The sequence below is a fragment of the Macaca fascicularis genome, chromosome 16 (assembly GCF_037993035.2).
Source record: "Macaca fascicularis isolate 582-1 chromosome 16, T2T-MFA8v1.1".
Lineage (NCBI taxonomy): Eukaryota > Metazoa > Chordata > Mammalia > Primates > Cercopithecidae > Macaca > Macaca fascicularis.
The window spans coordinates 13558901-13585841 of NC_088390.1; the positions used below are offsets into that span (position 1 = coordinate 13558901).

A 26941-nucleotide genomic window follows, 5' to 3' on the forward strand; every position below is an offset into this window, starting at 1 on the left:
GCCTGATTAACTGCAACTTTGTGAAACCCTTATCAAAATATTGTATGTCAACTCCTGATCCACCGAAACTGAGAGATAATAAATATGTGACTGTTCTGCGGTAATAGATAACATAAACATGAAACCCAGGTAGGAGTAATGATTTGTTTATGGTCTATTTAGTATAACTCAGTGAATATTTATTTCATGCTCTCTGGATTTATGGTACTCCTGTGGATTAAATTGTGCCTCCTAAAAAGATATGTTAAAATCCTAACCCCAGGTAAATGTGAATGTGAATTTATTTGGATATAGGGTCTTTGAAGATGTAATCAAGTTAAGATGAAGTCAAACTGGATTGAGGTGAGCCCTAAATCTAATGCCTGGTGTTTTTATAAGGGAATAAGACTTAGAGACAGAGAGGACAGACACACACACACAAGAGAAGACAGTCATATGAAGTAGAGGCAGAAATTGTAGCAATGCATCTGTAAGCCAGGGAATACGAAGGATTGTGGCAACTGCTAGAAGCATAAAACAGATTCTCCCTCAGAGCTTCCAGAAGTTACCAGTCTTGCCAACATTCTGGCCTCCTGAACTGGGAGAGAATAAAGTTCTGTTGTTTTTAAGTAACCCAGTTTATAGCAATTTGTTAGGACAGCCGTAAGAAAAGAATGTAAATACTCTGAATAGCAAGCTTAGTGTCCCACGTTCCCAAAGCTCTTAAATCTGAGTTCATTAAGATGATGAGATAGCAGGAAAGAGTTAGGGATGTGCAAGGCCAAATGAGAGCAGTGGAGAGAGGGAGTGGGGAGTGGGAGGTGAAGAGAGAGAGGGACAGAGAGACAGAGAGAGAGAGAGGAACACATGCTCATTCAAACTACAACATAAGATCAGCCATAAAAATAAGTAGATGGGAGATAAGGTTTACTACTCGAAGTTAAGTGGAAGCAACAGTTCTGCTTCTGTCATGGAACTAGGGGTAGGCATTGTGACAATCCCACTTTTCTGGGAACTTCCCCTGGTATTTCACAGTAACAAAATTCATCCTTGAAAAACTCACATTCATAAATCAACAAAGGAGATAAAATTGAATAAAATCATCAATCCAAAGGAAGAGAAAAATTGACATGGAAACAAATATGGGCTCAATAGAAAAGAAAGATCAAGGCCAGGCGTGGTGGCTCATGCCTGTAATCCCAGCACTTTGGGAGGCCGAGGCAGGCGGATCACGAGGTCAGGAGATCGAGACCATCCTGGCTAACACGGTGAAACCTCGTCTCTACTAAAAATACAAAAAAAAATTAGTCGGACGTGGTGGTGCGCGCCTGTAGTCCCAGCTACTCGGGAGGCTGAGGCAGGAGAATGGCGTGAACCTGGGAGGCGGAGCTTGCAGTGAGCCGAGATCGTGCCACTGCACTCCAGCCTGGGCGACCAAAAAAAAAAAAAAAAAAAAAAAGAAAAGAAAGATCAAAATAAAAGATTTGGACCTAAGTGTATCAATGTAAATTGTCTAAATATTGCAATAAATATGCAGAGGTAGACATAATTGCATAAAAAAGCAAGACTCAACTATATAATGCCTACAAGAGGAAGACTTCAAATATAAAGACAAAAATAGATTAAAAGCAAAAGGACAATAAAAAGGACTTACTATGCTAACACTAATCAAAAGAAAACTTGAATGCCTATAGTAATATAATACCAAAGTATATTTCTGAGCAAGTATTACCAAGGATAAAGAATCCTTTATAATGATAAAGAGATCAATATATCAAGGGAACATAGCAATTTTAAAAGTGTATGTACTTAATAATAAAATTTCAATATGCAGAAACAAAATGTGATAGAATTATAAGAAGAAATAGGAAACTTCTTGGAGTGTTGGATATGTTCATTATCTTGGTTATGGCAATGGTTTCATGAATATTTAAATATCTGAAAACTTAAACCATATTCTTTGAATATGTACTGTTTAATTATGTTTGATTGTATGTCAATAGAGCTGTTAATAAAGTGTGCTAAGAATCTGAAAAAACAAAATGAACAAAATATTTAATAAATAAACTGATGTAAATTTTTGCTTTATCAGAAAACAAAAATGCTTCACATTTTTTGCTTTTGGACCAAAGGAAAATTAATTGTGGTTGATAATGGTTTGGGCCTGTGTTCCCCCACAAATCTCATGTCAAATTGTAATCTCCAATGTAGGAGGTGGGGCCTTGTTGGAAGTCATTGAATTATGGGGGTGGTTATCCCGCCTGGGGCTGTTCTCATGATAGTGAGTGAGTTATTGCGAGATCCTGTTGTTTAAAAATGTTTAGCACCTTCCCCACCTCTCTCTTTCTCCTGCCCTGTCGATGTGAAGTTCTGGCTTCCCCTTTCCCTTCCACCATGATTGAAGCTGAGCACATGCTGCCATGCTTCCTGTATAGTCTGCAGAACTGTGAGCCAATTAAACCTCTTCTCTTTATAAATTACCCAGTCTCAGGTATTTCTTTATAGCAGTGCAAGAATGGACTAATACAGAAAATTGCTACCTAGGAGTGGGACATTGCTATAAAGATACCTGAAAATATGGAAGTGGCTTTGGAACTGGGTAATGGGCAGAGGCTGAAAGAGTGTGGAGGGCTCAGAAGAAGACAGGAAGATGAGGGAAAGTTTGGAACTTCTTAGGGACTTGCTGAATGGTTGCAACCAAAATGCTGATAGTGATACAGTCAAGTCTAGGCTAAGAAAGTCTCAGATGGAGATGAGGAATTTATTGAGAACTAGAACCTGTTGGCATTGCACCCCTGCCTTAGGGAACTGTGGAACTTTGAACTTGAGAGTGATGATTTAGGGCATTCGCTGGAAGAAATTTCTAAGTGGCAAAGCATTCAAAATGTAGCTTGGCTCCTTCTAAAAGCCTATCCTCATATGCATAAACAAATAAATGACCTGAAGCTAGAACTTATTTTTTGTTTGTTTGTTTTTTGTTTTTTTGTTTTTTGTTTTTTTGGGACAGAGTCTCGCTCTGTCGCCCAGGCTGGAGTGCAGTGGCCTGATCTCGGCTCACAGCAAGCTCCGCCTCCCAGGTTCACGCCATTCTCCTGCCTCAGCCTCCGGAGTAGCTAGGACTACAGGCGCCCACCACCGCGCCCAGCTAGTTTTTGGTATTTTTTAGTAGAGACGGGGTTTCACTGTGTTAGCCAGGATGGTCTTGATCTCCTGACCTCGTGATCCACCCGTCTCGGCCTCCCAAAGTGCTGGGATTACAGGCTTGAGCCACCGCGCCTGGCCTAGAACTTATATTTAAAAGGAAAGCAGAGCATAAAAGTTTGGAAAGTTTGCAACCTGGCAGGTGGTAGAAAAGAAAAACTCATTTTCAGGGGAGGAATTAAAGCAGGGTGCAGCAATTTGCATAACTAAAAGGAAGGGAAGTACTAATAGCCAAACAATGAGAAAAAGGTCCCAAAGGCATTTTAGAGATCTGTGCAGCAGCCTCTTCCATCACAGGCCCAGAGCCCTGAGAGGGAAGAATGGGTTTGTGGGCCAGTCCCAGAGCCCCACTCCAGCTCCATCCATGGCTCAAAGCAGCCCAGGTACTTGAGCTGCTTCTTCAGAGGGTGCAACCCATAAGCCCTGGTGGTTACCACGTGGCGTTAAGCCTGTGGGTGTGCAGAGTATAAGAGTTGAGGTTTGAGGGCCTCCACCTAGATTTCAGAAGATATATGGAAAAGCGTGGATGTCCAGGCAGAAGTCTACTAAAAAGGTGGAGCCTTTAAGTATAACCTCTACTAGGGCAGTATGTAGAGGAAATGTCAGGTTGGAGCCCCCACACAGAGTCTCCAATGGGGCACTTCCTAGTGGAGCTGTAAGAAGTGGGTCACCATCCTCCAGACCCCAAAATGGTAGATACACTGACAGCTTGCACCATGTGCTTAGAAAAACTGTAGGCACTCAACATCAGCCCACGAGCACAGCCTTGGAGGCTGAACGCTGCATAGCCATAAGGGGAGAGCTGCTCAAGACCTTGGGAGGCCACCTCTTGCATCAGTGTGCCCTGGATGTGGAGACATTGAGCCAAAGAAGTTTATTTTGAAGCTTTAAGATTTAACGACTGCCCTACTGGGTTTTGGAATGGATGGGGCCTGTACCCCCTTTTTGGGCCAATTTCCCCCTTTTGGAAAGGGAGTACTTACCAAATGCCTATACCCTCATTGTGTCTTGGAAGTAATTAACTTGTTTTTTTATTTTACAGGTTCATAGGCAGACGGACTAGCTTTGTCTCAGATGAGACTTTGGGCTTTGTACTTTTAAGTTAATGCCAGAATGAGTTAAGACTTTTGGGGACTGTTGGGAAGACATGATTGTATTTTGAAATTTGAGAACAACATGACATTTGGGAGAGGACAGGGGCAGAATAATATGGTTTGGGTCTGTGTCTTCACCCAAATCTCATGTCAAATTGGAATCCTCAATGTTGGAGGTGGGGCCTGGTGGGAAGTGATTGGATCATGGGGTCAGATTTCCCTCTTGGTGCTGCTTTCATGATAGTGAGTGGGTGATCATGAGATCTTGTTTAAAAATGTGTAACACCTCTCCCATCTCTCTCTCTTTCCTCCCCTGGCCATACCTTCTGAACAGTCTGCAGAACTGTGAGCCAGTTAAACCTCTTCTCTTTATATATTGCCCATTCTCAAGTATTTCTTTATAGCAGTGCAAGAACAAACTAATACAGTTTTCAGAAAATAAAGAAATACAAGTAAGTCTAAAATTTTGATATTTTTCATTTTAAATAACATAATACTAACTTTAATATTAAAATCAATGTTCACCCATCAGTAATATTAGCATCTTCAAGTATGATGTTCTGTACATAGATATAAAGAAATGACAGCAACCATTCCTATATTGTAAGAAATGGATGTGTTTAATTAAAAGAAATATAAAACATAAGCAAAATTATTTTTTAAACAGAAATAACACTGAAGGGAAGGTGTTCAACGTAAAATATGATGTGAAAAAATGGTGTTACAAGCTCTTTAAATCTTTACCATAAAAATATACATAGTTTGTTACATAAAAAGACACAGAAAACCTGGTGTAGTGATGCAATTTAACAGATACATTTTAAATAAGATTTTCTCATTTTAAGCTTAAATTTTTAATTTATTGTTATTGCCTATGATTTTTCTGGTAGCTTTATTACAGTAAATGTACACTTAATACATTAAACAGTTTCCAACTTAAATTATTAGAGTGAAAAAGTTACAGAATTGAGAAAGTGCTTAAAGAAATATTTTGAATGAAGGGCCACTTGACAGGTTTTGTAAGAAATAATTAAGAATGATGGACATAAAATGAAAAGCAAATTATATTTTCTATGAGAAAAAACTGATAAATTATTTCAAGTGGGAAAAATTTGGGACACTAAAAATATTTCAAAGAGTTAAATCACATAAAAGCTACCATTTTGATGACTGAGGCTTAGAAAGTTATTTTAGAGGAGTTTTGAAAGGCTTTTTAAAAATATTAATGATCATCAATTTGGGCCAAAAAACTTGGAACTTCAAATAGAGTGCCTCCTTAATGTAGCACACACATTTCTACCTCAGTAAATATGAGAAAACAAATTGCATCAAATTAACCACCGCTACCAACACCACACAGTCTTCTTTTAGTTCCTTTTCCACTACAGTGGGAAGAAAATAAACAAAAATGTACAATTGGATTAACTGAACCAAACCATCAAGGGAAACTATTAATTTTCTTGTTTATGAAGAATCTTAATATATTTGCAAAAAGCCCTAGGATGCCCAGATTTACCTTTGAAAATTACAACTTTTAATTTAAGGAAACGTAGGGAAGCTAAAACTGGTTAACCAATTTGATTGACATATAAAACACAAGTAGTCCTAGTCTATAAAGTTGGGAGCCCTGTAAAGTTTTACTTTATAACATGTAAGTTCACTTCATAGTAAGTATCTTAATCTTGGCACTACTGCTAAAGATTATTTTCATTATGTCGAGATTTTGCAACTGTGATCATGAATTAACTCCATGACCTCAAAACATTCTGATAACCAGAGCATCTCAGCTTGATTAACCTAGTTTTTATAGCTATTAAGGTGAACGACATCCTTGGTAGCATATAGATTATCTTGCATTAGGCTTTTTTTCTCTACAGGCTATCAATTGAAAAATCAATATATTTTCAACTTCCATATTACCACCCTTTTTCCTCTTCCAATGAAATTATAAAATGTGAACATAAATGGCTTCTGCACTAGAATTTTGCAGAAGTGGGATGTGACATAAATTCTAAATGTATCAGGTCAACTGTGCTCACGATAGTAATTTTTTAAGTAAAGAAAATACTTTGCCATGTTCTTACAAAGGTATTACTGAGGAAATAATATTGAACTTAGGTGAAATTGGTAGTGATCAAAATGGAAATAACCTCCTTTAAAAACACTGGGTGCTAAAGAAAAAAACAAATACTAGTCCGTGCCTACAAAAGAACTGTGCAAACCCTCAAGTGTTCTACAATTGAAATGTGTCACGGCTAGGATTCACCAGTTTGGTGAACTGTTTTTACTTATATATACATTTATACTTGTTTAGAGCTAGTGGAAACCTCTGAAATCATTTAATCTACTCCATAATGAGCAAACTGAGACTCTAAGAACCTCCAAGGGTTTACGTAAAGTCATAAGATAGTGTCATTCATGAGCAAAACCCCAGATCTTGAGGCTGTTAAGGGCTTCTCCTTCTAGAGTTTCACAGCCCTGCAATGAAGAGATCTATGAGTAGTTCTCTACCAAGTAACCCTAAGCTTTGCTTTCTGTTAGATGACTTACAATGGGGACACCTCTGTGGTCTCCCTCCTGCCCATGACTTATGTCTGCAACATGGAGAGACATAACTATGAAATGATGAAACTAGACTCCATCAATCAGTGCTATAAACTGAATGCTTATGTCTTCCCAAAGGTTCATATATCGAACCCTAATCCTCAATGTGATTAGATTTGAAGGTGAGGCCTTTGTCAGGTGATTAAGTCATGAGGGTGGGGATCTTTTGAACAGGATTAGCGTCCTCATAGAAGAGAGCCCAGAGAGTGCCCTTGCCCATTCCACCATGTGAAGATACAATGAGAAGACAGGTGCCTATGAAATAGAAAGCAGGCCCACATTTGACACAGAACCTACTAGCATTTTGATGTTGGACTTCCCAGCCTCCAGAACTCTGAAAAACTAAATTTCTAATACTTGTAAACCAACCAGTTTATCTCATGCTGTTATGGAAGGCCAAATGGTCTAAGACAATGGCTTCAAATTTTTCCTTTCTACTTCTAATTTCTACTTAGCTGTTAAGAGAGCTTTAGGATTTGGAAACTTCCACTGCATATTTTAGCAGTTCTCTAATTTCAAGGTAAAATAATCACATGATGCAATGCAATTATCTCAAATTATATAATCTCTGTGCAAAGAGGCCTGGAATATAAGAATGCCTAAGTACACAAACATATTCATGCATACCACAGTCATTTTAGAACCAAGAAACTGAGTGAATATAAAGCTCCCAAACAACAGCTAATATAAAAGCTGAAACACATCCTATTTACCGTGTGCCAGGCATTGATATGAGCATTTTACATAATAATTTAATCCTCATAACAATCCTTTGTTGTGAATGCTATTATTAACATCCCCTCTTTACAGAAGAGAAAACTGAGGCACAGAGAGATTAACTCCTGTTACCAAAGTCGCCAAGCTAGAAATGAGCAAATCTAGAATTCAAATTGAAAGGCCATGCTCTTGCCGGGCGCGGTGGCTCACGCCTGTAATCCCAGCACTTTGGGAGGCCGAGGCGGGCGGATCACAAGGTCAGGAGATCGAGACCACGGTGAAACCCCGTCTCTACTAAAAATACAAAAAATTAGCCGGGCGCGGTTGTGGGCGCCTGTAGTCCCAGCTACTCGGGAGGCTGAGGCAGGAGAATGGCGTGAACCCGGGAGGCGGAGCTTGCAGTGAGCCGAGATCGCGCCACTGCACTCCAGCCTGGGCTGGGCGACAGAGCGAGACTCCGTCTCAAAAAAAAAAAAAAAAAAAAAAAAAAGAAAGGCCATGCTCTTAACTAATAATTTACAGTACACTGATTCTTTGTAATAAATATGTATGTTAGAATATAGGCTAAGAAGGGCCTAAAAAGGGTGCCAGGTGATTTGTAGGTTATAATTCCTTAGTCATCGTTGGTTTTGGCGTGTTGACCAGTTTCACCTGGTACTACCAGCTAAAATTAAACTGCGTCATCACCAGTCCTTTCAAATGGAGCAGACGGAATGATCACCCATTGTAGTGCCTTGTCATTCGTTTCTTACACCGACCCATGAGCCACCCTTTGTCAAACGAATGCCATCAGCCAGATGCGAATGACGAGAATAAGGAAGAGGAACTGGAGAATCTAACTGAGGAACTAGGCGAGTGTGGGATTTGAGATGTACTAATCAAGAAGGAGGTGAGTCCAGGCATGGTGGCTCATGCCTATAATCCCAGCACTTTGGGAGGCCAAGGTGAGCACATTGCTTGAGCCCAGGGGTTCAAGACCAGCCTAAGCAACATGGTAAAACCCATGTCTACAAAAAGTACAAAAAATTAGCCCAGTGTGGTGGCACATGCCTGTAGTCCCAGCTACTTGGTTGGCTGAAGTGGAAGGATAACCTCAGCCTGGGAATTCAAGGCTACAGTGAGCCGTGATCACGCTACTGTACTTCAGCCTGGACATTGGAGTAAGACCCTTTATCAACAAAAAAAAAAAAAAAAAAAAAAAAGAAAAAAGAAAAAGTAAAAAGAAGGTGGTTAAAAGGGAAGAAGTTTCATTCTGCTGGTATGGCAAATTTGTCTTCAAGAATCAAACAAGCAGGCGGGCGAGTGGCTCACGCCAGTAATCCCAGTGCTTTGGGAGGCCAAGATGGGTGGATCAACTGAGGTCAGGAGTTCGAGACCAACCTGGCCAACATGGTGAAACCCTGTCTCTACTAAAAATACAAAAAATCACCCAGACGTGGTGGCGGGTTCCTGTAATCCCAGCTACTCTGGAGGCTGAGGCAAGAGAATCGTTCAAATCCAGGAGATGGAGGTTGCAGTGAGCCAAGGTAATGCCACTGCACTCCAGCCTGGGCAACAAGAGTGAAACTCTGTCAAAAACAAACAAACAAACAAACAAACAAACAAACAAATCAAGCAAGCAAAAGTAGATATAGGTTTAATAGCACCTGACACCCTGACACTCAAATAATTTTAGGGGTCCCTTTAAGAAGAAAAACACAAAAGTAGAAATGTAGGGGTAAAGGACCTTGGAAAGTACTCAGCGCCAGTGAAGAGTCTGAAGCTTGAGCTTCACTTATTTTGTAGTGAGTGGTGAATTCACCTGCATATGGCAGAGGCAGGAGAAGGCAGAAGGAACTTTTGCTATCTCTGTGCCCCATGTAAATCAGAGATTTCTTCACGGGAAACCTTCAGGAGAGACAACAGCTACCTGGGGACTATGAATTAAATCGAGAGGAACCAAAGATGCATAAGCTACCTTTCAAATTCCTGTGAGAAATCTGGTCAAGTTAAAAGATAACATGCAGAAAATGTATTTAAAAATGTGTAAAGAAAAAATTGGGCCACAGCCATTGGAAGAATTTCATCATAACTGGGTTTCCCTTGGCTTTAGAATAGACCAGGGAGGCGATCACTAAGGCAGTAAAATCAATAAAGAGGGCTACAGAGACTTTTCCAGTGCTTGAGTGGATTGAAATAGAAGACTACTGTCCAATCTCCTAATCTGCCTTGGTAAATAAAAGCAAGGGAGGTCTAGCAAGACATATCAGGCATGTAGTCAAACAGATGGGTTTGGGCAGACCTCCTGATCTGGAGTAACTGAGGGAAGGGCTGGAAAGTCTAAAACCTGGCTATAGAGGTAGCAGACATTACTCAGCTGCTGGGCAGGACTGAACAATTGGGAGCTTGCTTGTAGAAAAACAAAATGAGCTGAATAATCAAAATTTGGGTATGCCTTCAAGGTAGGCGGGACCTCTGGTACATAGAATAGAGACAGAAAGTAGGATGGTGGTTGCCAGGGACTGAGGGAGGAGGGAATGAAGAGTTACTGCTTAGTGGGTCTAGAGCTTCAGTTTAGGATAAAATAGTCTAGAAATGAATATTGGTGATGGTTCTAGAACAACATTGTGAATGTACTTAATGTACTGAATTATATACTTAATGGTTAAGATAATACATTTTATGTTACATATATTTTAACAAAATAAAAAATCCTTTTATAAAAGTGAATTCAAAAGGCATCCCAGAACCTAAGGAAAATTCCACAAATCAAAGCCATGGGTTTAGTTGTAAGGACGATAGAGGCTGGGAAATAAAGCAACAGATACTGCCTTTTCTGGCCACTTAATAACCTTTGTGTAAATTGTAGACTCAGAAGGCATTTATATGACCTATCAAGAGGCGAGAAGCCTGGTCCCCATTTCCAAATGGTTATAAATGGTGCACTCTCTGTAGAAAGAATTCAAAAGGTAAGGTGTCTACCTCCTTTTGCAAAAGCAGGGAATGGTGCAGGAGGCAGGAGAAACCAGGTCATAAAAATTCACAGAAAATAGCCTATGTCAAAGGAAAACCAGTCTGGGCCAGATCAAAGCAATGATAGAAGTAATGATTGAGTTTCTTTATAGCTACATTTTACTGTTCAAGGTAGGGGAATGTCTGTAAATTAAAGAGCCAGAAATGAATGGATTAAGATACCCTCAATTTAGAAACTGTTATTAAGGCCTTTTTTTTTTTTTTTAACAGAACTATTTCAGAAACCTTAGAGTTCAGGAAGGGTGATAATGTTGGGACTTCAGGGGAAGTAGGAAACAACACACAATTCAAGGGCAGTGACCACTTCTCCAACACTGACAAATGTGATCAATTTCTATTGAAAGGAAAGGCTCAGTGGCCAGCTAGCACCGATTGTTATTTCTAAAAACAAACTTTGGTCACAGTTTCAGCAGCCTATGAGAAGTTAGTAAAGTTAGTGACTTAAAGATTACCATTTTAAGAGGCAGAAGAAAAATAATTATTAGTAACAGCTTCAACCATAGAATGCTTGCAGACTTGTCACTGTTGGAATGAGACTGACAGAACTGTTAATCCTCTTATCCTCTTCTTTTTTTAATAAATGAAAAAATTAAGGTTCAGTGGGATTGAATGATTCATGCAAATTTTCATTATTTGTGGCCAAATCAAAAATTACTCACAAGATTATATACAAGCCATGGGGTTTCATCATTAGGGCACGGAAAGAGCTGATGAGTCTAAAGAACATCATAAAAAAAGACAGGATCAAGAAAATGATGGATTAGATAAGCCATTGTTTTCTCTTTCATGGTATGAAGTGTCATGTAAGGGTAAAATATATATATAATTGGCCTGGTGCGGTGGCTCATGCCCATAATCCCAGCACTTTGGGAGGCCAAGGCAGGATCACCTGAGGTCAGGAGTTCAAGACCAGCCCGGCCAACATAGCGAAAACCCATCTCCACTAAAAACTACAAAAGTTAGCCGGGCATGGTGGCAGGCACCTGTAATCCCAGCTACTCGGGAGGCTGAGGCAGGGAGAATTGCTTGAACCTGGGAAGTGGAGGTTGCAGTGAGCTGAGATCACGCCACTGCACTCCAGGCTGGGTGACAGAGCAAGACTCCATTTCACATATATTAAAAAAAAAAATATATATATATATATTTCATTCATATATATATATTTCATTCATATATATATTTCATTCATATATATATTTCATTCATATATATATATATATTTCATTCATCCGGTAAGTGGAATGAAACGAAGGAAGTTTGCTTATGCAAATGACAGAGTGTCAGGGAAAAAGCCGACTCAGCACAGGTTGAGAGACCTGGAACACATCAAAGAGGCAACCACATAAATAAGGGACACAATAGTAAAAATGATGAACTGGAACAAAAGTCCATTAAATAATGAAAGCATCACGGAAATAAACGGTAATGAGCAAGCAGAGACCAGACTGGTAAGAAACCTAGGAGCAGACATGCAGGAATGATGAGGGAGACAGACTATGGGCATTGTTACACGTGGGAGATTTGCAACTTCAGTGAAAAGACAGGATGAGGCTGGTAAAAACAGATCTGCTTCCAATTTTTTCTGTGTGTTCATTATATATAGCTCGGGCTAGTAGAATGCATCATCTTGTTGATAAAGAACTTTTTATTAATGGCCTCAGCAAATAGCAGGGGCCAAAGAGTCTGAAAAAGAACTCATTATTTATGGCTAGATAGAAGAAGAAGAGCTAGGTGTGTTCGATACGGAATTACTTTCCAGTTGGAAGTCAACCAGTTGGAATTTTTGCATTTCAGTGGGTCGGAAGGAATAAGAAAGCTACATCCACAAGAAAGTTTCAAATGCCATATGCTTCAATGATAGTAGGGAGGGGATTTTTCTCTAAAGAGAACTTTCCCTAACGTGGAAAGGCACAATTTGAGAAAGGGCAAAGAACATCAAAGAGGGTAGGATGAAGGCCAAGCACTTTGAAATGAAAAGTAAGGTATAATTTTGAGGCCAGATTGTTACAAAAGGGGGAAAATAACAATTAGGGGTCTTGTTGCAAAGAAAGGAGGAGGGCAGGCACGGTGGCTCATGCCTGTAATCCCAGTACTTTGGGAAGCCAAGGAGGGCGGATCACTAGGTCAGGAGATCGAGACCATCCTGGCTAACACGGTGAAACCCCGTCTCTACTAAAAATACAAAAAATTAGCCGGGCATGGTGGCGGACGCCTGTAGTCCCAGCTACTGGGAAGGCTGAGGCAGGAGAATGGCCTGAACCCAGGAGGCAGAGCTTGCAGTGAGCCGAGATCACATAAGTGCACTCCAGCCTGGGTGACAGAGCGAGACTCTGTCTCAAAAAAAAAAAAAAAAAAAAAAGAGTAATAAAAAATATGTAAAATAGTTTTTGACATAAGGTACAGGAAAAAATTGAAGAGTAAAAGTTTACTCAGATGAGGAAAAAAGTAAAATCAAGAAGGGTAGAAAGAAAGATGCTGAAAAGACTTTTGTAAGTAATTCAGCTGAGGGGAAATACGGGGTTTGCCCAAGATGGGAATGAGTTGCAATAGACCATATAAACTTTTTTTTTAATCTAGAAAGGAAAAAGAAAAAAAAAAAACTATTCAAATCTAAAGTCGATACCCTCTTTGATATAAACATGCTTTGAACCATTCTGTATAAAGGTAAGGTATTACTATTATAGGCTATTTAGTTGGACTTTGTATAATGAAGAACAACTGACCTGGAATTTAGGAGTAAGATCAAGTCATCTGAAATAAAAATTAGGTTTGGCTATAAAGGTATCCGTTGATAGCACTTAATCAAAAACTCTTGTTGCCTCTGAAAAATGGCAGTGAAATGACTATAAAGCTTCCTTGCTTCCTACAGTTCGCTGGTTGACCAGCTGTTGCAGGCCTGAAATAAAGAAATCTGAGCTTAGATAAGGCTTTCTGGAAAAACAGGTGGGAGAAAAATGCCACTGCCCAGACCAGAGGCAGATAACCTTTGAGGGGTGGAAGGCCACACATTACTGCCCTTGGTTCTTCAGGTCCGTAGTGAGGTGTTGGGGTACTGGAAGCCAGGTAAGCATCCTTTCAACAACACGCCCATCTCCTGTGTCAAACATGCCTCCAACCTTTCAGATTCAGTTCCATCCATCCTCCTTTGGGGCTTTTTTTTTTTTTCCTAATGTAAATCCTCTTGGGGAAAGTGAAGCCTATTTCACGTTCATCTCTCTAGGTGTCTGTATCAGATATTCAGACTGTTTTTCCTACAGCTGAAGCTGAGAGCAAGTGCCCTAGGTGGGCTGCAATTTTTTTCCCGGGAATCTGAAGTAGGAAATGGACATCCTCAGATATGGTACGTCTTAAGAGAGGGAAGAATCAGATGCCAAAGATCACTAGTCACAAGCAGGATGTGGCAGAAGTCACCGGAAAGTGAGAGAAGCATGGAGGTAGAAGATGGGAGGGGGAAAGACCTTTATTTCTATTTGCAATGAAACCAAACTCCCCTTGAGGTGTGGGGGAACACTCTAGGTTTATTATAAAATGACTTTGGGAGAGACCTAATGGTCAACGTAGAGACTAGACAGTTACACAAAAGCCCTCTTAGGAATAATCAAAGTTAGCACCAAGTTCAAAATCTAGCATAGTCGTGGATCTTCCAGGCAGAGCTAATGAAGGACACCAGATCTCATCCTATCTGATCCTTCAAAAGTAACTAAAATATCATACCCAGACATTTTAGAGAAAAAAGGACTCACACCAGAATGTGTGCTACCCATTCAGTGTTCCCTTTTATTTTCACAGTAAAACTAGAGGACAGGAAGTTGTTGAGCATATGGTTATTAAAAGAATACAACCAACATTTGGAAATTAAACTAAAAAAATTGGGCTATAGCCTGAAACATACTAACATTTTCTAATATCTCACAATGGAACCATATATTAGAAACAATTTCTATTTTCAGTTTTATTTCCTCCTGGCGTAACTAAAATTTGTTATTTTATGACTTCGTATGTGATGTCGCACTGCCTCATAATTTCCCCAAATTCACCCTTTTTCAAGCTTTTAAAGAAACGCCTGCCATTTCAATATTCCAATACGTAGCAAACAGATTTATAATTTTCCTATCCATGTTCTTCTTCCGTATATTAGAGACTCAAGGCAAATCTGTTTGCATGTTGATGAAGATATTTCAAGGACCACAGATTCTACAATAACACCAGTGCCTCACCAACAGGGCTTGGGGCTGGGTTTTTAAAATTCCACTCTCCTTCAGTGATTATAGGATACAATAGGAGAATAAACAGGGACCCTTTTTTTTTCTGCACCAAGACTTATATTGGAATGAATCCCAGCAACACTTTTCTTGTGTTTGAGAACCATACATTTTTCTATTCTCTGATTCTATCGAAATTATGCACAAAGTTCTTGGGTTTCTAGGATATGAGGCAATAGGAATTTGCTCTCCTTTGCTATTATTCAGCAACTCGAGGCTATTTGTAACCATAGCACATCCATCTGAATTTAGCTGTTTAACAGAAATGGAGATATTTACTTCTCTCTCTAGGCACTTTGGTTTTGTCAGGTGACAAGAAATACAGTCACGGCCCTGTTGTGCAGGCAAATAGAAACTGCAAGGCTTGAACTTGAAAGAGCCTTTAGAAGTGTTTTATGGGAATGTTATTCTCCACCTGAAGCTGACTGATTCCATTTCTCACAATTGCAATTATCCATTTGTTGCAAGCTGCTTCTGTATCTTCATTATAAAAACAGAGTTTGGTTCCCTTTAGCATTTTTCCCAGTAAAGCACAACAGTAAACATTGCCCTGCTTATTAGAAGAAAGAAAGAGAGACAGAGAGAGAGAGAGAGAGAGAAAGGAAAGGAAAGGAAAAGAAAGAAGGAAGGAAGGAAAGAAGGAAGGAAGGAAGGAAAAAAAGAAAGAAAGAAAGAAAGAAAGAAAAAGAAAGAAAGAAAGAAAGAAAGAAAGAAAGAAAGAAAGAAAGAAAGGAGGGAGGGAGGGAGGGAAGAAAACAATAGAAAAGAAAGGTTTTCAAGAGAAAATCAAGAATGGTGACTGAAAGAATTACCAGTCCAGCGTTAATTAGAATGTGGCTTTTAGACCTGAGGCACACACTAGCTGTGACTGATCCTCATCTTAACCCAGGAACTGCAGCATGACTGACGTTTTGGTTGAGATCATTTTTGGTGATGGAGACTCTCCTGCGCGTTACAGAATGTTTAGCAGCATCCCTGGCCTCTACCCAGGATGCTAGTAGCACCCTACACTCCTCAACCCTTGAGACAACCAAAAATATCTCCAGACATTGCCCTGGCATGCAAATTCACCTTTTGTTGAGCACCCGTGTCTTAAGCCCTAGTGAAACCTAGTGAAACATCTGTAAAGTGAAACTAATGAGAGTAGAGAGCTGCTGTTATTGGTATACGGAGAAATAATGCATTTGAAAGGTTAGTCTGCAATATAAATATAAGGCATTATTATTTTATAGACACATTTCTTTATTCACATATTGAATTTAAGATATCTTCATGGGGAGCTGGGGACTCAGCAGGTCTCAGCTGGCAGAATACGATGAGACTGTTTAGGAGAAATGTATCCCCTTTTCAACTGTAATATCAAGAGTTAAGAATTTACAGACACGTCAATGTTTTAAACCCCCGCATAACAAGTTAACGAAAGGATTCAGGTGCTGAACAGGAATTTGATCCAAATGACCACTGAAGTTGGTTTCAGCTTTGAAGATCCTTTGAAAATAAGAAAATTAGAGTGGGATTAATATTTCTAGAATAATCAATATCCATTCTCTAGAAGCACATTAATCTCCATTTATTGAAATGAAATTCATTTCCCTAGAAGTGGCTAAGTTCTCTGGAGAATGGATATACTGTAGATGTGACCTTGGAAGCAAACTGCTCAAAACGAAACTGTATTTTCTAGGTGTTCTTCTTGAAAGACAACACTCTATACCTCTAAGAAACGGGAAGGGGATTGCGAGGCATGGCTTTGGAGCAGACAGCTCAGAGAATGGATGCTAAGGTGTTCCAATCGAGGTCAAAGCCTATGATTTGGTGTAGCTAAATGGACAAAATAAATGTGAGGTCAAGTTCATGCACAGCAGGGATGAGTACAGTATAGAGGCAGAAATGAATGGATATTCCTGTTAGGGAATACTGACTCTAAATCTTTATACATTTTGCTGGTACTTATCACTTCTAACACTCTAAGGAACTCATAGAAGCTTGAAGATTTTCCTGGCATTTTCTGTAGTCATTCATTTTGAAAATAATATGAACAAAAATATCTACTTTCAAAAAGAGATCCTTTGCATTCAATTCTGTTCTTTTATTATTTCTTTCACATTAAAAAAAATGAAGGTTGCAGAATGCAATTGTTTGTTTGTGCAAGCTACTTTTGCATAACGCCAAGCAAACACTTACAAAAGAATCAGTTGTACAAACAAAATGAGCTAAGAGAAATGATGATAAGAATTATCTTGTTGCAGCTAGTGATTCAAGTAGAATAAAAACAGTCTGTGGCACTGGGAAATTGAGGGCATAGCCATGAAGGAAATCAGCTGAAAAAAGGTGACCTGGATTTGGGGTTTACTTAACTCCTGTAAATGGGATATTAACAGATAAATCGAAGATTTGGAGCAATGACACAATATCTAACATTTCAAAGATTTTTTTTCCTTCATTTTGATCCTATGTTAAGCTTCTCAAGAAATATTTACAACACCTGCTGCAGCATCTATGGTAAATGTACAATTGTATTGCATATTTTAAAACAACTTTAGTTTCTTTTGATTGACAACATTAGAGAAGAAAAAGAATATTATTTCAGAGTGTCTGGTCCTTTAAATTTTGGCAGATAAAGAAAACTTCCATGAAATAGAAGACATTTTTCCTCTTGGGTTTAAACCTCTAGTAAAATGTTGCTGACAGGCTAATTATAAATGTTTTATATATTTCGTGCATATGTGTTCCTCTCTAAACCAATTTAATTCCCATTAACGCTAATCTTGTTAATACCCACTCAGAGAGGAAAGGAATACTCTTAATAAACTATTGATTTATTTGAGTGATTTAAATGGAGGATGGGCAGAAACAGACGAGAGAAGAGGAAGAGCCACCATTTTCCCACAAATGAATTTCCTAGAATATTTCTCCAAATATTACCGAACATTAGGTTATAAATGGTATAAGTAGGAAGGGGGGGGGATAAAGTGACGAAGTGATCATCTTCCATCCATGAAAAATAAAAACGTTGAAAACGAATTGCTAATTAATTCTTTTAGAGTACTAGCTCCAAAGTTAGAAGCGAGATACTACAAAGAAAGGTAGGTTTTTTCTCTTTAAAAAGAGGTAAACCAAAAACACACACGAGACTCATACTTGTAAGCGCTAATTGAAATCTGTTTTTCTTTTTTTTTTTTTTTTAAGTCAATTAAACCAACAAATGGGTAAGTTACGTTCCTAACACATCTTGTGCTACCCCTAGCATGGCTGGCCACCTTGTCCTCCGTGCAAGAATCCAATAATTCCTCTCCAATTCAATCAAGCATCCATCAGTCAAGATTTCTGTATCTCAGGTTATTTTTAGTAGCCAAGAGGCAAGACTGCTCTTAAGAGAGATTGTGTCCAGGTCTGAGTAGTTTTCTTGAACAGAACTATGTAATGAGATTGGGTGCCATGGAACTTAGAAAACAAGAAAACAGCCTTTCTGGCCCTTTTCAGATCATCTGAAAACTAGCTAACCATTTCTAAAGGTGCAGATGTCTTCCTTCCCATTCTCCCTGGAAAAAGTGGCATAAAATACGGAACAAGTGGAAGATGGAATTTTGTCCAGGGTCCACCATTTAGCCTTTAGATACATCATTTCGCCTCCCAGCGACTCAGTTTTCCTTTCTGTAAAATGGGATAATAATCGTTACCTCCTGTGCTCTTATACGACAGAGCAAGATTTTTTTTTAAGTATTTTAATGATCAAAAACGTGTATTTGAAAGCACTATGAAAACTGTGAAATGGGGTACAAACATGATAATACTAACTGGGAAATAATTTAAGAAAAAGTGGCACAGGGAAAAGGGAGAAAAATATAAGGATAGATATCAATTTTATCAGGGTCTTGTATTAAAAAGAGAGAGATGTTTATCCTCAAGATTTTCTGAAAACTTTTAATGACAACTGATGCTTATACTTTATGACTGGGTACATAGAACATAAAATAAAACTGAACATTGAAAGACTTTAGATGAGTGAACTTTTCCTTTCCTGTTGATCCACGTGTTTGGCGTTGGTTATCCATTAAGATGGGGCTGGAGTGAGAACAATCTCTTAACATTCATTGAAAAAAATACCGAAACATATTTTCAGCACAAATATTAAACTGCCTCTTCTCTACCGAGTGGTAAAAAAATATATTATATTTTGATTTTTTTTTTTTTCTTTTTAAATTATATGGTTATCCATCCCAGCCAAAGTCGTGCCCGGTCATCTGGTAGAACTTGAGGTTGAAAGGCCGGTAGAACTCGCGCAGCCTGCGCACCACCTCGCGGTCGATCTCAGGGTGGGTCCTGCCCTTGGTCTTGCCCAGGCAGTGGGGCCGGCTGCTGCCCTCCGCCTTCTTCAGGCAGGGGAAGCCCTTGGTCTTGTTGAAGTAGAAGTGCTTGTCCGTGATGATCCGCTTGAGGCCCAGGAAGTCCTGCACGCGGCCCAGCTCGCCCGCCGGGTCGCTGATGAGCCGCTCGCCGCTCACGAAGAGCATCTGGCGGATGGGGAAGTGGCGCAGCCAATGCTCCAGGTGCTTGGCGTAGATGCCGATCTGGATGGCGCTCCACGACGTGTCGATGAGGCCCGTCGTCCTGTTTTTGAACGTCAAGCTCTCGAAGGTGGGGATGTCGGGCCGCTTGGACAGCGTCTGTGTGTAGTCCGAGATGGCCCTGGTCACCGGGTCCCGCACCACCACGATGAGCTTCGTGTCCTTGGACATGGCCGAGATGCGCGCGGGCGCCTCCCGCGTGACGAAGTAACTGGGCGTCTTCTCCATGGTGATCTGCCCGTCCAGGGTTCTGGGCATCAGGTCCCTGAGAAAAGCAAAAAGACACGTCAGAGATGTGCATAGAGAGCTCAGTCCCAGGAGAGACGGTCAAGTACACACTGGAGCCAGGCAGCAATTCCAGCTCCCCATCCCCCGCCCACTTGCTAGATGTCTGATGATGGCACAACGAGTTCCGCACCTCGATTCCTCGTGTATTGAGCAGAGAATAATAGTATTACCCATCGCGTACAGTTTTGTGATGATTAAACGAGTTGATATACCTCAACAGCTTAGAAAAGTGCCTGGCACCGAATAAATGCCATGTTAAGTTTCTGTGTTTTATTATTGTTTATCCACAGTGCTGTAAGAAAATAACCTTGGTCAAAATCTTCAGGTGAATTAGAATATTGTCATCAACACAATTCTACTGTTATGAGATAGTATTAAAATATCCTGAGTCCTTCCTGTAGTTTTCTTATAAACAAAGCAATTATATTCAACATCACGTAGCATATTACACAAAATACTTATGTTTGTAATTCCTGAGTTTTGCAGCCACAAACAAGACTTATTAAAGAATCCATCTTTTGCCTAATGATTTGAAATGCCATCATTATCATATTCTAAATATGTTGATTCCTTTCTACATTGGCCCAATTATAAGTGATTATCGTGTGATAGTATATTTTCATGTACACCAGAGTACATTCCGACTTTCTATTGTTCAACTTGCCCTTGATGATTCTTGTCTGCTTATTCCTCCTGACAAATGAGATATCACTTTGTCACATGAAAAACAAAAACCCAGTTGGAGTCTTGATAAAGCAGATAGTGCTTCTCTATTCAAGAAGGCTTTCTACTGACCTCGCCAGTCAAAACATATGAACAGGAGAGATTACATCTATTGGTTCTTCCAACTTAAGTATACTGCAATTAAATGCACTATTTGTTGAGATAGATACAGACAGATGGATAGTCAGAGATCTTTAGTTATTTCATTTTGTAGTTTCGATTTCTCTTTTAATGTAGGCATTATCTAGGCTTGTATTATCTCTTTAATTCCGATGATAGATTTGTTACTTTTGTTCATGGAATTTGTGGTTCGTTTTTATTTTGCATCTGCAGGGAAAGGATACACTTCGTGTCATGGGAGCTTGCAGTTATTAATTCCCTGTGATTTTCGTCCCAGCTACACCATCTGGGCTAACTACATTTTGTGAGGCACGTCAAACATACACAAAAGCAGAGAAAATTGTCAAATCAATCTCATACACCTCACATCCAGTTTCAGAACTTCAGGATGGCCAATTTTATTTCTAAATCCCTTCATTTCTGCTTCCCCAACAGGCCAGCTGGATTATTTTAAAGTCATTCACAAACATCCTATCAATGGATTAATAAGTATTCCTGCTCCCCTCTGCATTATTTCTGGCACAAATTCCTCAATCTCTCAGGCAATCTCATGGCCCTGATACTCCCTTAGTTTTAATGATGCAGGTACTGGGACTCAGAAAACTATACTCCAAAATGAAGGCCTCAAAAGCAGCCTCAGAAGCAGAAGTTTTTCTCTGAACTTCTCCTGCCCTTCTGTCTTTCAGTCCTACTCTTACCCAAGACTCACCATAGAAACTAAAATCCCTCTCCCCCAAGGCAGGTCATAGAAACCGGAACTCCTTTTCCCCAAAGCCAGCCATAATCCTAAAAACATTACCCTAACTTTCCTTCCACTTTTCTGTATAAAAATTGGCCATAAAGAAATTATCTGACCTATCCTGTTTGACTGTAGGTCATAAGACCTTCATTCCTGAGAGGGTCCTGCCCCACACCTAACAGGAAGGAAGGCGTGCTCAGAGAGGCCAAGAAGAATCTAGACAGAGAGGCCTTGCGGGCTTCCCCCACTGGGTCTATTTGGGTTAGATCATACCCTTTTTGTCCAATCAGATTTCTATACAACTGTTCATATTTAGCTAAGCCCAAGCATAAAAATGGACAATTTCCTCTGTATCTTTAAGTCTTCCCTCTGAAGGCTCTTGCATATACAGTAATAAACGTGTATGCCTTTTCTCCTATGAATCTGTCTCTCATCAGTGATTTTCAGCAAACCTTCAGGAGTTGAAGGGGAAGTTTTCCCTTAGCCCATACTCAGGTTTCCTCCCATTTTTTTTGGCGGGGTGGGGCGGTTATTTTTGTCATTTCAGTCGGGTTAGCTTTACTTTTTATAGGCATTTGCTTTCTGTTTCTGAGCTTTTAATTTTTGAAATAAATGTGAACTTCCTTTTTCAAAATAACTCTTAAGGTACCTCATTACCCACCTCCTAGACAGACCTTAAGGTCTGGGTAAGAGTAAGTGAAGACCAGATAGTTTGGTGTTGACACAAAGGAGACACACATTGGCATAACCATCTATGCAGATTCCGTGGTGTGAATGCATATAACTCATTGCTCTGTGACTCCTTTTATGGAACTGAAAAGTTGGCTAGGCCAACCTAATATAAAAGCTTACGTTACTCTTGTCTAAGGTGAGCCAGGAGATTTATCCAGAGATGGTTGGAATTTCTCAGTGAGGGAAATTTAATCAAATGTGTGAAAAAGTTTTGGGCTTGAAAAGCAACCATCAACTACATAGAAGTGATAAGAAAGAGTATTTATAGATTTTTTTTGAAAGAGCCAGCCTTGCTGTCTCTTTTTTTTTTCTATATATCTCTGACGTTTAACTACTTTATTTCAAATTTTGACCAGTAAAATAGAGAGAGCATAATACTTCACTTGGGAGCTCCTGGTTGGCCTACTGGGGAAGGGGTTGGGTGTATGGGTGTGGTTGGGGTGGGCAAGAGCTGCAGGAGACTTTGCAGAGATTGAGGCTATAGATTGCCCTGGGCCAGAGGAAACACTGCTAAAACCACTAAAAAAAGGAACCATAGTTTAACTAATCTCAATAGAGTAGGGAAAAGAGCTATCCAACATACGAGGAGTTTGAAGAGGAAACAGCTAAAATCGGATTGCAAAAGAAAAACACATTCATTACTGTCACTGGCAGGGTGAGGAAAACTGACTGATTTAGCATGGGGTGGGTGTGGAGAGTTGGGCTTAACTATAAGCTACCTGCAAGCTTCTTTCTGCAAAAATAAAGAAACGATAGTCTAAATAAATCCTAATCAAGCTTACATTGTAGAAAATGGTTGCTTTGTGACAGGACTCACAACAGAATTCTTTAAATTGCAATCTTTAAATCTTTTTTTTCAAAAAATTCAATAAAAGGGATAAACATTTTTTTTGAAAAAAGTCAATGAAGGGGATACTTTTTTTCATACATTTTCTTATTGCAAATTTTACTGCATTTTAATGTTCAACAAAGCACCATACTAGCATATAAAACAAAAGGCTTATGTATGTTGGAATACTGCATTTCAAAGTGTCTAGAACTTGGAAATCGTTCTTCTTTACCACAGTAAGGTACATATTAGGTTGGTGCAAAAATAATTGTGGCTTTTGCAATTATTGGCAAAACCACAATTACGTTTGCACCAACCTAATACTTTTAATGGCAACACCTACAATTACTTTTGCACCAACCTAATACTATGACTGTGCTTTGTGTAAAAGCTGGGGCCTGGGATGGGTAGTGAAAGATCTATTACAGTATTACAAAAGGTCTATAGAAATACCAGGCAGGCTATGGGAGCACGAAGGTTTGTGCACTGAGAAATCACATGAGGTTTGCCTGAAGACAGAACAGGTGAGGAAGGATGGGAGAAATTCAACTGGATGATGGGAAGCATAGGTCCTAGGAGAACTTACTTTCCAAGCTACATAGTGTAGACCATTCCAACCTCCCCTCTAAATAGTGAGTAGAATTTGGAAACATTTACAGTAGGTATAAGGATGAGGAAATGGGTTGAGACCAACACTGTAAGGAAAAAAAATATAGACGTGTATTTGTTTTGTCCTGAGGGAGGCAAAGATAAGCAGAAATTTCACAAGCAAATTAAGAATTATTGCAAGGTAGATTATACACAGTTGCTCTTCTTCCCATAGAACTCAAAGAGAATTCACAATAGCCAAAGGGCGGAAGCAACCCGAGTGTCTATTGACAGAAGAGTTAATAAACAAAATGTGGTTTATGCATACAATGGAATATTATTCAGAAATTCTGACACACACTCCAACCTGGATGAACCTTGGGGACATTATGCCAAGTGAAATAATCCAGTCACAAATAAAAATACTGCATGAGTTCACTTATATGATATATCTGGGGTACTCAAATTCATTGAGACAGCAAGTAGAATGGTGGTTTCCAGAGGCTGTAGGGAAGAGGAACAGAGAGTTATTGTTCAGTAGGTATGAAGTTTCGGTGTTATAAGATTAAAAGAGTTCTCGAGGTTGATCACATAGCAACATGTATGTACTTAACACTACTGAACCTAAGGATGGTTAAAATGGTAAATTTTATGTTATGTGTATTTTACTATAATTTTTTAGAAAAGAACTTAAGGGAGAACAAACATTTCAGTGGCATTGATAGAAATTAGTTAGACAAAAGAGTCTTTTTGTTTTATGGTTAATTAAACATTAGAACAAGGTACCGCTGAAGGAGATTGTGGTTTTGTTAAAAGGGAAATACAATTTATGAGATTTTTGTGCAGCTGATCTCGAATCAAAAAATGAGGTTTGTGGTCCATGCCCACTGCCTGCTGCATGATTATGAGATAGTAATTTAGCATCTCTATGCTCAGTTTATTCACCTTACCAGAAAAATCAAGTCAAAGTTTCAAAATTCCTGGACTGTAATGAAGTGTCAACATGACCATTATTACTGTAGGGAATAGAGGGAAGCAATCTTTTTAAGAATGTGACACCCAGTGTTCTGAATTCCCAACTTCCGGGAGAACTCCACTTAGTCCAGCTAACAAAGGGTTCAGAGAGTTAGAGCTCTTTGCCATGTTCCTGACACACCTGCCCATTTGTCATTCAGACAATGAGGATGCCTGGTTTGAAGGCCGTGAGCTGGCTACATTATTTGGAAGGGCAGAGCCTGGCTTATTATCTTATTATGGTGTGAGAGAGATGAGTTCAGTTTTTAAGGGGATTTCATATCCTTCCATGGCATGGGTGCAGTTGTGCCAGGAAGGCAACTGCTGGGCCATGTTAAATCTGGCTCACACATCATGCCACTCCACTGTGCTGGGGAATTCCATTCTGGATCTGATCTGTCACCCTGGGTAAGGCTCTCGGGGCCTAGGGTTGTTAGAGCTGCTGTGCGTCTGTGGTGCAGGAAGTGTTATGGTCAAGCAGGAACCATGATAGACACGCTAAGTTGTCTTCTGTTTTCTATCCCAGCCTTCAACCAGGTCAGCAGTTAATGGTGGGAGTACTAAAATGACCCAGAGGACTTTCCCACTGCCATACTACTGAGGGGACAGACCTGCCTCCATGGTTGTGCCTTAACGATGGTCCAAGAGGCAAGCGTAGAACTTTAGCACTGGCTGCATCACTGCCACCTCTATGATCTGGGAACCACCTGAGAGAGCCCTCCATGACACTCAACAACACATATGCATGGTGCATCCAATATGTGCAAGAAAAAATAAAAAGAACTATCCTCATGTGCCTCACTCTTCTTATCCATTTGGGCCATTTGCCCTGAATTCTCATTGCCGTCATGTTGTCTTTTGCTCCTTCACCCTCCCTCTGGAAGTGCTACTGGCCGTCTCTGAAAGTACTTCTTCCATAAAACAATTACCCTGTTACCCTTCCCCATTTTATTTTTAATCAATGACGTTTGGTCAATTTTCTATTTATATGGAAAAATAAATCTTGGCATTTGCCTCCAGCTATCTAGGAAAAATTAATTCCAGGTCATCTGCTGATACAAATATAAGTGGTGAAACAATCAACTTTTGGAAGGAAACCTAGAACATCTTGATGATTTTGAAGGAGGTAAAGTTTTGTTAGTTTCTTAAAGGAGCAACTATAATGCGAAATAAATAAATAAATAAATAAATAAATAAATAGGGCTGGGGGCGGTGGCTCACGCCTGTAATCCCAGCACTTTGGGAGGTGAAGGCAGGCTGATTATGAGGTCAAGAGAGCGAGACCATCCTGGCCAACACAGTGAAATCACGTCTCTACGAAAAATACAAAATTAGCTGGGCGTGGTGGCGTGTGCCTGTAGTCCCAGCTACTCGAGAGGCTGAGGCAGGAGAATCGCTTGAACCTGGGGGGTAGAGGTTGCAGTGAGTTGAGATCAGGCCACTGCACTCCAGCCTGGCAAGAGAGCAAGATCCACCGCAAAAAACAAACAAACAAAAAACTCCTATAAATCAATAAGTAAAAATAACTACACAGCATAGAAGAAAAACAGGCAAAAAGCTGGAATAAGCACTTTTGAAGGAAGCAAAGTTTTGTTAACAGAATACCATATCCACAAAATTACAGCTAGATAGGAGGAATAAGTTCTGGTGTTCTGAAGCACTGTAGGGTGAATATGGTTAACAACAATTTCGTGTATATTTTCAACAAGCTGGAAGGGAAGATTTTTGAATGTTCACAACACTAAAAAGTAATAAATGTTTGAGGTGATGGATATGCTAACTACCCTGATCTGATTATTACATTGTATACATGTATTGAAATATCACTCTGTGTCCCGTAAGTATGTACAATTATTAGGTGCCAACTAACAATGAAATGGAAAATAAATAAAAAAAAAAAAGTAAATAATCAATAAACACGAGGAAGGCACTGAACTTCATCGGTCATCAGGAAAATGTAAAGTAAAACACAATAGCATACTATGACACACCCACTGGTCATCTAGAATAAAAGCTCACAGAGAATTCTGAGTTTGGGTGAGAATGTGGAACTGGCACTTTAGTGGTTAAAGAGTAAACTGGCACAGTGACTTTAGAAAACTCTTTGGCACTATCTGCCAAACATGTGCATTCACTGTGACCCAGCCATTTCATGGCCAGGGCTATACTCAATGGAAATGATACATATGTTCACCAAAAGACAGGTTCACAAATGTTCACAGACAATCCTAATAGTCCCCATTTCAAGCTCTCCAAATGTCCACCCAAAATAGACGCACGTAGATCTTAAACAGTGAGATCTTAAACAGCACACAGAATGAATGACTTAAAACCTGTGGGTGGGCCAGGTATGGTGGTTCCCACCTGTAATCCCAGCCCTTTGGGAGGCCAAGGTGGGTGGATCATGAGGTCAGGAGTTTGAAACCAGCCTGACCAACTGGTGAAACCCCGTCTCTACTAAAAATACAAAAATT

At 39.7% G+C, this 26941-nt stretch overlaps 1 protein-coding gene across 3 annotated transcripts in view; it reads right to left on the reverse strand.

Annotated features, from left to right (window-relative positions):
• Positions 1 to 18776: 18776 nt before the first annotated feature.
• The window catches only part of LOC102131170 (heparan sulfate glucosamine 3-O-sulfotransferase 3A1), a 101803-nt gene continuing 93638 nt past the window's right edge, over positions 18777 to 26941 (reverse strand). For all 3 annotated transcript variants that reach the window (XM_005582937.4, XM_065532792.2, XM_074021145.1), the window contains one exon: positions 18777 to 19699. In XM_005582937.4, coding sequence (XP_005582994.3) covers positions 19078 to 19699 — 622 coding nt within the window. In that variant the 3' untranslated portion in view covers positions 18777 to 19077. The remainder of the gene's footprint in view (positions 19700 to 26941) is intronic.